Source organism: Colossoma macropomum, unplaced genomic scaffold (assembly GCF_904425465.1).
Source record: "Colossoma macropomum unplaced genomic scaffold, Colossoma_macropomum, whole genome shotgun sequence".
Taxonomy (NCBI): domain Eukaryota; kingdom Metazoa; phylum Chordata; class Actinopteri; order Characiformes; family Serrasalmidae; genus Colossoma; species Colossoma macropomum.
In genome coordinates this window covers 36232591-36247977 of record NW_023494799.1, presented here as the reverse complement: position 1 = coordinate 36247977, position 15387 = coordinate 36232591, and the positions used below count along the sequence as shown (strand labels likewise).

At 40.1% G+C, this 15387-nt stretch overlaps 1 protein-coding gene across 1 annotated transcript in view; it reads right to left on the bottom strand.

Moving 5' to 3' along the window:
* The window catches only part of eif4g2a (eukaryotic translation initiation factor 4, gamma 2a), a 157278-nt gene extending 142114 nt beyond the window's left edge, over nucleotides 1-15164 (bottom strand). Inside the window, exons 1-2 of the mRNA XM_036585953.1 lie at nucleotides 15100-15164; nucleotides 14862-14942 (exon numbers count right to left, since the gene is read on the bottom strand). Coding sequence (XP_036441846.1) covers nucleotides 14862-14942; nucleotides 15100-15164 — 146 coding nt within the window. The remainder of the gene's footprint in view (nucleotides 1-14861; nucleotides 14943-15099) is intronic.
* Nucleotides 15165-15387: the final 223 nt, after the last annotated feature.

Sequence of the window (15387 nt, the reverse complement as noted above, 5' to 3'; positions counted from 1 at the left end):
TGTGAGCGTTCTTCAAAGTTGGCACATCTCATTAATAACAATGATACTTAAAGCACCATTCATTGAAAGGTTCTTTAAAGTACCAAAGATCTTTCTTCTCCAAAGATGTTCACTTCAAAGAACTCTTTTTGCACTAAAATACAGACTCAAATCTATACCAATCATGCTCAAACATGTTTCTGTATTGACAGTACCAGCTGTCTTTCTTGCACTAGTGGGTGCATCTAGTCATGCGCATGTATGGTCTTGCACCACAAATGAGGAAGAAACAAGCAGCAGCCTTTGATTTTCTGACACTCACTGTGGAAGCACACATGGGTGGGAATTCCAAAAAGCAACGAGAGCAACCAGGGCAGGTTCCTCTCGCAGTCAGCTTTCCTCCATCACTTTAACAGCTTCCTATAAGAGGCCCGTGTTTGGCTTCCAGCTCTGTCTGTCGCAGAATAAACAAATTATCTTTGGGACGAGATGTTGAATCAAATCATTCCTCTCGTCGGTGTTATCCTTATTTGACTTTGGAGTTTACAAAGAGCCCAAATCCCAGCTAGACAAGCACACTGCATCTGGTTAATCTTATTTCTCCAATCCCCTGTGACATCACAAATAATTTGCCTCGAATACTCATCTCAATAAATGAAAACCTAGAAATCGCATTATCTCCAACATAATTCTGTTTAAAGATTTGAGATTACCTTTTTTTCAGCATGATGGCTTATGAGAAGATTAAAGTGGAGCTCGTAGCTGAATTTCTTATAGAGCTGATCATCAGTACCAGCAGCAGGGGAGTTGCTGAGTCTCTTCAGTGTGAAGACTAGTTTGAGTCAATCTTTGCGGCTGAAATGTGGTCTTTTTCTCTTTTTTTCCCTGTATTATTCCCCACAGTGCTCTAGGTGCGGTAATCAGTAATTATTAACCTGAAGCTACATGATGTTCATCATTTATAGTGGTTCCTTCTGAATGTTAGAATCAAAAACCATAACATGGAACCGTCACTGCTTTCGGGACTGTTTGGCCATCCAAACACTCTGGTCAAATATACTTCATATAGTACAATTATATACTTTAAATTAGTACATTTTTATTGTTCATCATCCCTTGGTCTACTTGGTAGTAGAGATGAAATTCTTACCAACACTTACTGTAAATACAATGCACGCAAATGTATAATGCTCATTCACGTTATTAGTATAATTCCCTATAGAGCTTTCTACACCTCTTTAAGACGACAACCTTTAAATTTTTTGAAAGCACTAAATGAGGGGTCAGCAACATGCGGCTCTTTTACTGCCCTGTTGCGGCTCCACGGCAGAACTTTTTAGGTAAAAATAAAATAGTCCTCCTTTGCAGTAAAATAAAGCCCTGCTGATCTTTTAAACACAGTTTTAGTTTATAAATTTTAGAGTAAATGTGTAACTGCTTATTCCCCCTTTAACCCTGAAGCTTGGCGCACAGACTGTTGGTCACATAGCAACGCAGATAACAATCTCATCTAGCCGGTAGCCAACGAAAAGGCAAAGAGGCGAAGAGAAAGATTTAAGATGAACATCGATAATTTCGAGACGAATTGATTTACTTGCATTTATAAGCTGTCAGCTGGTTTCCTGATATGTTTAATCTGCAGCAGGAAACTGTCAAACACTAAAAAATGTATGAAGCTGAATTCAGATTCTCGCTTGCAACCTTCTTGTTTAAATTTTCATCTTCTACCTTAAAAGGTGCAACAGTTAACTACACAGTTAGCTACTCTAACTATCTAAAATCTAAAATATTTTTATTGAGCGAAATTGTAAAAATAGAAATGAACGATATGTAGACAGGCGTAAATATTTTTTTCTAATCCTTACAAGATAAACGTGAGTGTATGTAAAGCCCACAGGAACATCTCTGAGTGCGGCCAATATGGTGCTGAATGTTGTTTTACATGTGAAAGTCATCTCTTACATTTTACATTTGGCAGAGGCTCTTATCCAGAGCAACTTACAATTTGATCATTTTCCACAGGTAGGTGAAGGTAGTGTTAGGAGTCCTGCCCAAGGACTCTTATATAGTATAGTGCAGGGTGCTTGACCAGGCGGGGGATCAAGCCCAAACTACAGCGTAGAAGGCAGAGGTGTTACCCACCACACTATACCAACCACATACCAACTACATCCAAGCTTTAACCTACGATCGTCGAGCTGCTGCTGAACTTTAGTAAATATCACAAGCCGCTCACACTATCAGTTATAGCTGAGAAGCTGTGGGGCCTGTCGGCTTGTAGGCCGAGACCGCGGCATCGCCTGAAGCAGCTGGAGTCTGAAGCGGCATAGGCGGTGCACACGGAAAGCTGGGTAGTCTATATGCTAGGCTACTGGCTAATGGCTAACCCCAAGAGACTGGCTTTTCCTTCTTCTTCTTTTAATTCATTTACTCATTACAATCTGATGTCTGCTTCTTTGACAATACACTGGACTAGCTGAAGGCACTGAATGTATGTCACATCATCTGCATTTATTTGCATACCAGTGTAACGATAAGAACAAAACTAATACCCTAAAAAGAATTTCAACTGGTATATCGGATGAACCAGTTTATCACCCACTACTACACTGTATGTATTATAATGGGAAGTGCCCAGTATTCCCTTCACTGATTGACATAATGTCCACTGCTCATTTGAAAGTCAGAGTGACTCAGAGGTCACGTTAGGATTCACCACTGTTTCTATCTTTGTGTCTTCCACATAACAATAACGCCGCTTAGCTATTGGACCCCCTCCCACTTCCCCCCAGTAGATCTCTTTAAAGGTGTTAGGAGGGATATTAAATAAATTAGTAATGTCTGCCTAATGCTCGCTCTGTAATCCCACATCACACAGAGAGACAGCAGCCACGGCATCTGCCTCATTCTGTTCAGCGTCTCTAGGCAGTCATCAGCCGTGCAGTCATTAAGATGAAGCTTTTGCTATGAGGGTGCCTGAAAGAGATCTTTTTGTCTGATCCAAATGACCGCCGATGACCCAGATCAGACGTTTTTGTACTGCAGAACGTCCTAGTTTTAATCTGTTTATGTTTAAAACAGACAATTTTATATTGTTCGTTGTCCTAAAACATGTCTATTTGGTTTTATAGATTAAATCCCTTCCAGCTTTTATACGTATTAAATTTATAATGCTCTCTTTTAGCTTCTCTCTAGGCCTTATAGATTTGTTGTGTCATTCGATATTGTACAGAACTGTGCAAAAGTCAGAGACCACCCTTAATTTATTTAATTTCCAGTCAAAATGGCCATTCAGTACAAGTTTGTTGGAGTGTTAGGGGAAAAATGTAGAAAAACATATCGTCGCTGTGAAAAAAAGAGAAAAAAAAACCTCTCCAATTTTTCTGACTCTTAGTTTTATGCATAATTTGAGCCTGGCAGCTGTCCTTTCCATTGTGTGAATATTTCATGATGATGGGACCATTAGAAATGGTCCAAAATTGCTTTGAATAAAATCTCTTCCCATCAACTTACATTGGAGGTGAAGAATGTTTTTGCCCTCTCCTGTAGAGCTGCCAGTACTTACTTTTCTTTGGACAGCAACGGCATGTTTAACGCCTTAAATCCCAGGCTTATAACATACTAAGACTTATTATTCAGTTACTACAGGGACATTAATGCGACCTAGATGAGATGTTCTTAGGTCATAGAAGTGTATAAAACAACCTTGGGCCTGCTGACAGGTCCTGGGCGTTTAAGGGGTTAACAGTAAATGACACTAAAGCCTCAACAATTAAATAACGTCAGGTTTTGTAGTTAGTAGAATGTCCACTCTTTGCCTTTGTTACAGCTTCCATTCTTTTGTGAAGACTAGTTTTCAGTTTTTGGAAGAAATCTGCAGGGATATTTTTCCACATCTCCAAAGTTTAGTCTTACACTTGGCATTTTCTGTTGATGACCATTCAAGTAATCCCCCAAACATTCAATAATGTTGGGGTCTGGACTCTGAGGTGTTCATTGTGCTGAAAACAGCAGCAGCTTATTTGTTTGTTTTATTTTTTTCTTGTCCATTTCCTTTTCCCAGCAACAGCTTCTTGACAGCTAAACATCATCTTAGACTCAAATCATTGAGTTATCGTCTCACAGTGGAAGGATGGACAGAAACACCTACTATCACCAACTATCACATTGGTTTATCAGTCTACTCAGGCTTTAGCAGAGCTCAGTAACACTGAGATTAATAACTGATCATCACATTGATTTATCAGTCTACTCAGGCTTTAGCAGAGCTCAGTAACACTGAGATTAATAACTGATCATCACATTGATTTATCAGTCTACTCAGGCTTTAGCAGGAACTTCAGTGTTTGTAAAGAAGCTGTTAACTAACTGTATTAACTGTATTCTGAATAATGCCTTTACCAAATGTAACTTGGACTGAATATAGATACTTCATTTCTGTATTCTGAATACATATTCCCAGTACTTGTATTCTGTTACATCCCAACCCCTGACTGTAGGTCAAGTCAAGTCAAGTCAAGTTTATTTATGTAGCACTTTTCACAAAAGGCATTGTCACAAAGCAGCTTTACAGCAGGCTTCTGTGCAAAGAGGCTCTTTCCCCTCTCTTAACTTGCTCTCTCTCTCTCTCTCTCTCTCTCTCTCTCTCTTTCGCTCTCTCTCTTTTCTTTCTCGCTCTCTCCCTCTCTCTCTCCCCCCTTCTCATTCTCTCTCTCCTCTTCTCACTCTCACTCTCCTCCCTCTTATTTTCCCTCCAACTCCATGTTTATCTCTATATATATATCTCACTCTCTCATTCACTTTCTTTCTCTCTCTTCTCTCTCTTTCTCTCGCTCATTCTTCCTCTATCTTTTCCCCATCTCTCTTTTCTCTCTCTTTCTCTGTCTCTCACTCTTTTTTTTAGATCTCAATGCATTCCCAAGTGGCAGGCCATCACAGTCAATGAGCAGAATAGGAGACAAGCTGTTTCATGTAGTACACCAATATTTGTGGTAAGGCCCAACCCAGCACATCCATTTAGTGATGGGTCATCAAAGAACTTGGAGCACAAGCTCACTGATGCCACTGAGTCAATAAAAAAGGAAAAGAAAAAAAAACAATCCAGCACTCTCAGTCAAAAGAGAGACAGTGACCAATTTGGGATTCAATTTGCATGTATCCGCATAAGGCAGAAAAGCTGGGCAGGCATGAATATTGGATGATGTTTATCTACTCATGAATTCGCAAATGTGACCCTATTTTCACGGCGCCCTCAGTGAATCATACTTCATTTGTGTTTTGACAAATAAATACAAGTTTTCTACCAGCGGCACGCAGAGGCACCGCTTGAGTCAAGCAGGGGCACTTAAAGGGCCTCAGGCCTACTTACCACCTAACTGAACATCATTTTACGCAATAAGAGAGCACTTCTGCACTCTGAACTGATTTAAGAACTGGTTTTATGTTCTCTCGTCGCATTTGCCTTGAACTCACAGGGGTCGAGCCAATAGGACGAGCCGAGAGTCATTTTATTAGCCCTAATCCAACAGTTAGGCTATATCGACCGATTAGGCTTATCCCAACAAGTAAGCTTAACCCTTTAACCCCTTAAAATCCCAGTATAAGTACATAATACACAGTACATAAGGGGTTAAATGGCCAAGACCTTGGTCCATGCTTCCATTCCTCACAACTATGACTTAAAAAAATAACTGACTAATGCCAGCTTACATTGTTTTCCATACAATTACTAAAGAAAAAGCCTTAGTAGGAAAGAAGCCTGGGAATTAAGGGGTTAATCCAACAGTCGTAGTCTAAGTTCATCAGAGGAATCAAGGCACAGATATGCACAGATATGTGATCATCTCTAAATATGAAAACAAGTTAGAAGCTGGGGAAAAAGGAGGGACAACCTATAGTGGGGTTACATGTGACACTGATGTTTTGTAATTAAACAGCTTCAAGTAAAATATGCTTTTTATCATCTTCTCGTTTTCGCATAGCAACATCATCTGTGCAATTTTTACAGCTACCAGACAGATATTTTTAGACATTCGGCCCTAACGACTGTTTTAAAACTGTAAAAAATTACACATTTTACTCATACAGTTGTGTGCAAAAGTTTGGGTCAATATAACATGTTTTGTTGATTTTCTCAGTGATGATGAGAAGAACACACTTCAGCACATTTCTATGCACATTTACTGCTTATTTGCTGAATTTAACATGTTGGAAAAAAAACAAAAACAAAAATATGGCCTGTGCAAAAGTTATGGCACATTTATTTTTACTCCCAATCTGTTAAACTCAGCAAAACCTGAAATATAAGTATTTCTAATTTTCCACAATGCATGTAATTTGACTGGGGGTGTTCAAACTTTTGCATTCAACTGTGTATTATTTCATCATCCTCTTGGAGTCATATGCAAAAGTTTAAACACCCTGGTCAATTTTTTTTTACATTTTCTATGTGAACTTAAATATGGTATTTTTCTGCAAAGCTAAGTGCACAATGCAAAAATGTTTGCTGAGTCCAAAATGGAAAGAAAAAGAAAATGTAAAACATTTAATGTGCCTTTACTTTTGCACAGGCCACATTTTATGTTTTTTTTCCCCCAATATGTTAAATTTAGCAAATAAACAGTTATTGTGAATGAAAATGTGCTGAAGTGTGTTCTCTGTAGAGGATGCATAAACTTCTATTCGCTTAGAACAGCGCTCTGGATCACTCGCTACAATGACTCAGAGACACTAGGAGAAGTGCAGGATCAAAACACTCGCAGTACTTGATGTTCAAGAAGAATCAAAACAGGAACATAATAACAAGATAATGAGTGGATTTTGGGTAAAGCTGTGATAGCTAAAGAATGAAAATCCTGTCATTCATTCTGTAATGAATATAACCATAGGGGCTCAGGACTTTCAGAAAACCCTTGTCAGTAAACACAGTTCAAAGCTAAAAGTTAAGACTCTACTATGCAAAGTGGAAGCCAAGAACAACAACAGTAACATCAAGAATATTCAGAAACGCCGCCAACTTCTCTGGGCTAAAGCTCACCTGAGATGGACTGACACAAACTGAAAATGTGTGCTGCGTCCACCTTTCAAGTTTTTGGAAATGATGGACGTTGTGTCCTCTAGGCTATAGAGGAAAAGGACCATCCTGATTGTTACCAGCTTAAAGTTCAAAAGCCAGGGTCTGCCACTGTATGAGGGCGTGTTATTAGTAACACAGTGGTAAACATGTCCCTGTCCTAACTTTTTTAGAGCATGTTGCAGGCATCAAATTTAGAATAAGTGTGCATGTACAAAAAACAAAATTGAAACATTAAATATTTTGTTTTTCTACTTTTTTAAACCGAATACAGGCCAAAAAAGCAAGTCATTGCTGTCTGTTTTTATTTGGTTGTCTAAAGAATGGACACAAATGGTGTACAGCTACAAACTCTAGTGGCACTTGTCTTTAGGCCTGAATGTTGTAGATAACAGTAGGACACACAGCTTCATAAACCAGGTAAATAAATCTGAGATTACTTAAGTCTCAAACTGGATGGTTGACAGCTAAAAGCTTCCATTACTTAGCTAAATAACTCCAGTGCAAAACTAAAGAAGTAAACTAAGACATTTGCAAATTTAGCCAGTTTGTACTGTGAGAATTTGCAGTGCTCTAACACTGCTTTGTTGAACTGGTGGTCTGTTGTGCTTATAGGTGTTGCTATTGTGTTTGTATGAGCGATGTAAGTGTCAGAGGAAGCCCTTGCCAACACTGCCATAACTCAAGCCTGTAGAGCAGCTGAGGCACAGCCTGTAACTGGCACTGTCGTCTATCCGTCATAATTGCCACTTAGTGTCCCCAAGCCAGCCAATAAGAATAACTTATGGGCGCACCAAAGACATTTCAATGGCACTGCGTGTTCCTCACTCAGCGATAGCACACTGTAGCCGTTGTGCATTCTGAGGCGATGAGAGGAGACATAAGAAGCCTTCCAATTAAGCCAAGAAAACTCGTACAGCATGTAGCATTTGTCTCTGTCCTCTCTAATGACAGGATGTTCTCTGAGCTCATGGCGCCTGCCTGAGTGCGCTGGGGGTATCCGCGAGGCATCAGCGCCTAAAAACCATCTGGCTCGGCAGGGTATGGAGTGGAGGAAAGTGTTAGACACTGGGATCAATTTTTAATCATCAAGGGGCACCGCAGGGGGCTGCGCTTTTGGTGTTTGACTCCTACATTTGCTTTTATGGTGGGTATCATATCAAGTGGTGTTCTTACTGATAAACCACTGCAGCCAAGACTCCCACTGAACTTGCTGTCTTAAAGCTTATATTAGGTTTGGCCAAAAAATGAAATATCATGATACTTGAAGACATTTTTATGATATGATTCATATCACAAAGTTTTGTTTTTCTGTAGTTCGACAAGTTGTAAAAGACACAGAACACCAACAAAACAATAGAGCTAAATGTCCTTAATAGTTACTGGGTTGCACATATGATTCTACACTCTCAGAAATAAAGGTATGAAACTTTCAGTGGGGCAGTCCCCCTCTTGTCACTGGGGTGGTAGCCTCAAGGGTCCATCTCAGTACCTATAGTCAGGGAACATAACTGTACCATAATCCACTGAAATGATATTCTCTAAGCTGTACTGACTCCACGCACCCCGTCTCGTCTCCAGGCTTTTTACTTTATTGCTCTGTTTTAACATTAACATTAATATTAGTTTATGAAAAGATACAAATATGTACCTTTAAGGTACACAGCTGGACCTTAAAACCGCTGTTGTACCTTTAAGGGGGAAAATTAACATTGTTTGTACCTTGATGAATAAAAAATGTACCTGCACAGAAACTTTATTTCTAACAGTGTAGGAAAAACCTTTGATTGATATTGAAGCAATAGTCAAAATTCAAATTTACATGATTTTCCACTTAGCTTAAAGACAGTCGAGTAGCCAAAGACATGTTTGTCCAAATTTTTAAAAGTTTAGAACTGGAGCTGCTAGGCTATCTTTGCCTACAAACACGGGAAGTTAATAGTGACCCAAACTTCTCATTAAAATTCACCAAATTAATTAAAAAATAAACGGTTTAGTAAACTGGAGCTGGACTGAGGACGAAACAAGAGCAGTTTTAAAAAGAATGCTTCCTCTTTTCTGTATTAACAGGGAGAGATGTGCAGAAAAACCTATTCTTTCTACATGGAAAGTGCTCAAATAGCTTTTGTATGGCAGAGAATTGTTATCTTATGTAACAGTCCAGAAGGAAAATTATAAATAAATTATTTTAAAAAATTTAAATCACTACCTTTCTTCTGAGAAAACGAATGCCCACCTGTCTGGCCGGACACTGCTGGATGATTGTCTGTAGAGCTCACCGGCTACCCGCTTCAGACCAGTTGCCCACACCCCAGTCACCGCCACCTGCCTTGGACTGGCTGCCCACTCTACACTGAAGTGGACTCCTAACTATTACTACTACTACTACTGTTAATATTAGTAGTATAATAATTTTGTAGGTAGTTTGACCAGAGGAGGATGGGTCCCCCCTTGTGAGCCTTGGTTCCTCCCAAGGTTTCTTCCTCAGCTCTGAGGGAGTTTTTCCTGGCCACTGTCGCCCCTGGCTTGCTCACCTGGAGGATTTACATTTCATGTTGAAACTTTGTCCTAAATGGATTTCTGTGAAGCTGCTTTGTGACAACATCAGTTGTAAAAAGCGCTATACAAATAAATTTGACTTGACTTGACTTGACTAGTTTATGGGGAAGTCAGGACATTTTGATGGAAGGTGGCTCAATAAAATGCTATAGTCACATGCAATAAAAGTTTGCACAGTGTCAACTTTTATTCAGAGCCAGGGAAGTTGATTCTGTGAGAATCCCACATCACCTTTGGACGGCTTCAGCTGTTAACATTACACCAGGCTGAAACCCTCCTTATAACCTTAAAGTGAATGGGCGGGGCTACACTGCCATAGGCAGAATAGGCAGAATACACACACATTGTCTAAACCACTTATCCTTCTGAGTTGTGGGGGGTGCTGGAGCCTATCCCAGCAGTTACTGGGTGGAAGGCAGGATACACCCTGGACAGGTCACCAGTCCATCACAGGGCAGACAGATAGACATAGACATCCACACACAAAGGAGGAAACCCACGCAGACACAGGGAGAACATGCAAACTCCACACAAAGGACCCTGGTTGCCTGACCGGGGAACCGAACCCAGGCCCTTCTTGCTGTGAGGCGACAGCGCAAATTCAGCCACGCTCATTCACGATGAAGTGTTTCAGGACTTTTCAGGATTTTTTTATATTTTTTAAGAAGGGGGTTTCTTCTTTTTAATGAAATGTGCAGTTTTTAAGTGTTCTTTCAGCACTAATTATACCCGCAATATGGTCAGAAAAAGGTATCTTGATGTCATTTATCAGAACAATATCATATCGCATTGCCCGCCCCTAGCTTGAATGCACATTTTCCCATGTGATAGAATTCATAATCTAATGTGCAGTAATGTTATTTAGCTGTGTCTTATCCAGCTGGAACTGTAAATACTGAAGGCACAGCCTGAAGCTTTGATGAGACGAAACCTTCTCCAAGACATAATGTGGCATTTCAGATTTTAATTCTAGACAATCGAATCCACTGAAGTGCACTTGAAATAAAAGCTGATTATTTTCAAATCAATCTCTCAGAACATGATAGCCTCCTGTGATTGTGTGCAATCTCTCCACTGATTGAACTCAATAGTGACAGACACCCTTCATGGAAATGCAATCCATTCAATCAGCGATACAGAATACTTGGGTGATACCAGCACCCTTCCTCAAGATGCAATCAACCAGCTGATCTATGCTTTTACGAGGAAGAGCAGCTCCTGCTCATGCAGAACATTCTAACTTTAGATATTCTACATTTGAGTTGTTTTGCTTGAATCATATAATGACTTATTTAAATCTTATATTTCATTTTTATATGGCAGCTGCATAGATTTAGGCCCTGCCCCCACAGCGTAAGTCAGATGTCTCGTGCAGCGGCCTTTTGCTGGGAGTGAGCCTGCATCGATCATGTGAAGCTGAGTCATTCTCTCACACGCCGCTCGCACAGGGAGGGAGACGGATGCACTGATACGGCCCATGGACATTTTTCCCCCCAGAAAGTGGAATCTGTGGGAAGAACACACCAGGAGAGCAGCGATCCCTTCATCTTCTAGTTTCTCCACTCAGATGATCATAGTCAAAGTCAAAACAGCCACTGAGTGCAAGTTAGTCATTCTTCAGCAGATTTTTCTGAAGAGATTAGATATAAAACAATCAACTCACTGAAGGAAGAAGAACGTCAGAGAAAAATAACAGGAGTTCACAAAACTGGAGCTCAAAAATGATTGAAAGAAATAGAGAAAATGAGACTCCTAATGGCCTGCAAGACATGGTGGACCACCAAAGCTGTCCCCATCAGCTGTGTTTCTGTCCATTATTCCACTGTGAGAAGACAACTCAATACTATGGGTCTGAAAGGATGTGTAGCTGCCAAAAAGCCCTGGGAAAAGGAAATCGACAAAAAAGAAGAACATTTACAAATCAAACAAAGAAACTGCTGTTGTTCTCAGAACAATAGACTGACCACCCCAGAGTCCAGACCACAGCATCATGTTTTGGGACTACTTGGATTATGAGAAGCAGAAAATGCAACCAACTTTCAAGGCTGAACTTGGACGTTTGAAGATATCCCTGCTGATTTCTTAACTTTGACTTTCTGAAGTCATAATAAAGGCACACTAAATACTGAAAAATTTGATATTATACTTGGTTGTTGGGGTTTCATTGTAATTTAAATACAACCCCATTTCCAAAAAAGTTGGGACGCTGTGCAGAATGTAAATAGAAATAGGATGCAATAACATGCAAATCATGTAAACCATACTTTTAAAGGAAAATACTACAAAGACAACATATCAGATGTTGAAACTGATAAATGTTATTGGTTTTTTTCTTCTTTTATTAACACCCAAGTGTTTGAGCACTGAGGAGACACTGCTGTAGTTTTGAAAGTGAAATATTTTCTCATTCTTGTTTGATATAGAATTTCAGCTGCTCATCAGTTCAGGGTCTCCTTTGCCATTTTTCATTTCATAATGCACCAAATGTTATCAGTGGTGACAGGTATTGCCTGCAGACAGGTCAGTTTAGCGCCTGGACTCTTTTAATACAGAGCCATGCTGTTATAATACACACAAAATGTGGTTTGACATTGTCTTGCTGAAATAATCAAGGTCTTCCCTGAAAAAGACGTCGTCTGGATGGCAGCATATGTTGCCAACACATGTATATATCATTCAGCATTAATGGTGCCTTCACAGATGTGCAAGTTACCCATACCATGCACACTAATGCCCCCTATACCATCATGAATACTGGCTTTTGAACTGTGCACTGATAACAAGCTGAGTGGTCTTTAACCCAGAGGACACAGTGTCCATGACTTCCAAAACTAATTTCAAATGTTGATTCGTCAGACCAAGGGACAATTTTCCACTTCACCTAAGTCCATTTTAAATGAGCTCGGGCCCAGAGAAGGTGGCAGCATTTCTGGATCCAGTTTATGCAAAGTTTCTTCTTTGCATTTTAGAGTTTTAACTTGCATTTGTGGATGCAGCGACAAACTGTTTTCACAGACAGTGTTTTTCAGAAGTGTTTCTGAGCCCATACAGTGATGTCCACTACAGAATCATGTCTGTTTTTAATGTAGTGCTGTCTGGAGGCCCAAAGATCACAACCAGCAAATACTGGTTTTTGGCCTTGTCCCTTGCATACAGAGATTCCTCCAGATTCTCGGAATCTTTTAATGATATTATGTACCGTAGATGATGAAAAGCAAAAGTTCTTTGCTATTTTATGTTGAGAAACTTGTTGCTCTATTTGATTGTGCAGTCTTTCACAGAGTGGTGAACCCCTCCTCATCTTTACTTCTGAAAGACTCAGCCTCTCTGGGATGCTCTTTTTACCCAGTCATGTTACAGACCTGTTGCCAATTAACCACCAGGTGTCTTTTTAGTATTACACAACTTTACCAGCCTTTTGTTGCCCCCGTCGCTACTTTTTTGGAACATGTTGTTGGCATCAAATTCAAAATAGGCAAATATTTTTCAAAATATAACAATTTCTCAGTTTCAACATCTGATATGTTGTCTTTGTACTATTTTCATTGAAATATAGGGTTTAAATGATTTGCACATCATTGGATTTTGTTTTTAGATACATTTTGCACAGCGTCCCAACTGTTTTGGAAATGGGGTTGTATATTAGGCTTTTTTCCTGAAGATAAATAATGTGTACCTTGCACTTATAGGACGTCTTGGCTGGAAATGAAATAAATGAATGGTGGTCTTATACTTTTGCACAGTAGTGTACCTTCATACTTCACATTTGTTTTAGCCCCTAAACTCTGAGGATCCATTCCTGCTTTGAGACTCATTCCTCACTCAAATAACTACATAACTTATATATTAGTTCCATAGATGTTACAGAATAATTAATAACACTAACTGAATAATAAACCTGAATATGGATAGCTGAACGACAAACCTGCAATTTTGAAGGCCAAAGAACACCAACTCAGCATTCTCTCACAGCAGTCTGTTCTCTCACATTCTCACTATTCTTGAACGTTCCCCCACTCATACTGTTCTACAATGTCCTTCCCGATTCACACTGTTCTGCAGTTTCCTCCTCATTCACACTGTTTTAGAATATTCTTCCTATTTACACTGTCCTAGTTATTCCCCTGGTCCACAATGCCTTACAATGTTCCATATAAAAACTGGTCTAGTTATTCCCCCTGGTTCTACAATGCTCTCCCTATTGGCCTTGTTCTAGTTATTCCCCATGGATCACAGTGTTCTACAGTTTTCTTCTAATTAACACTGTTCACTGTTCTCCACAATTCCCACTATGAAAGAATATTCTCTCCACTCACATTGTTCTTGAATGTTCTCCTCCATTTATGCTATTGTAGAATACCCTTGCCCCCATTTACACTGCTCTAAAATGTTCTCCCCATTCACACTGTTCTAGAGTGTCCACCCCATTCACACTATTGTAGAATACCCTTGCACCCCATTCACACTGTTCTAGAATGTTCTTTTCCATTCACACTAATGTAGAATACCCTTGCACCCATTCACACTGTTCTAGAATGTTCTACTCCATTCACATTATTGTAGAATACCATTGCCCCCATTTACACTGTTCTGGATTATTCCCCCCCATTTACACTGTACTAGAATGTTGCTCCCATTCACACTGTTCTAGAGTGTCCTCCTCCATTCACTCTGTTGTAGAGTTGCCCCCCATGTATACTGTGCTAGAAGGTTCTTTTCCATTCACACTACAGTAGAATAATATTGACCCCAATCACACTGTTCTAGAATGTTCTCCTCCATTCACACTATTGTAGAATACCATTGCCCCCATTAACGCTGTTCTGGATTGCCCCCCCCATTCATACCGTATAAGAATGTTCTCCCCAGTTCTCTCTGTTCTAGGGTATTCCAAATATTCTTCACTCTCCTAGGAGGTTCCTTTCATCTGCACTCTCATAGAATGTTTTCCCCATTCACACTTTCTCCACAATGTTCTCTTTCCCCTCATTCCCACATTCTGGAACAGCGACTGCCAACATTAGAAGCTTGGGGAAGGTGTGCCAAGGCCTTAAGGGGGCATCTAATTTAAAACTGTTTTCATCTATTTTCACTCATTAAAGAATAACTGATAAATTATTAATATTTTCAGTGTTATTAATAAAAGTCTGTTTTAATTGCATGCTGCTAATATCTAGGATGCCCCTTCGTAGAAGTGTGAATGCCCGTATATTTCTTTCTACTCTGATGCTTATCATTGGGCCTTGCTTACTTGTTGCTGTAGCTGGAACGAGACTCGTGGAAAAACTGTTTAATTTGCTGCTGTTGGTAGGCTGGAAGATTGCCGGCCCCCCTGCAGAGAGAGGGGACGAAAGGGCAGCCACTCAGTCCCTGCTGTGCCATAAATACTCATGGTCATTACTCTCAAGCACAGTGCTGTATTTCTTTGAACTGTACATTTGTCATAATTATCCACCTTTAATTCTGTACAGGGAACAGATACAGCCCACTGAGGCTGCCTCTCTATATTTCTGCCATCCTTATCTCCACCTCTTGTCTCCTCTCGCTTCACCATGACGTTCATCATCTCTCTGGCCCCACTGCTTTTACCTTTTGTGTGAGCGTTCTGATGGAGAAGCCTCTGAGGGACAATAAAGCTCCTGACTGCTTTCAAACCAGATTAGACGGCCAGGGCCCGTGGACGACACCTCGCCCAGCGCATTGGACGAGGCTTCCAATTTCTACCTTTGCAGGGGGAGTCTGGCAATGAGAAGCTGTGACTCGCTAGACAAAGCAAT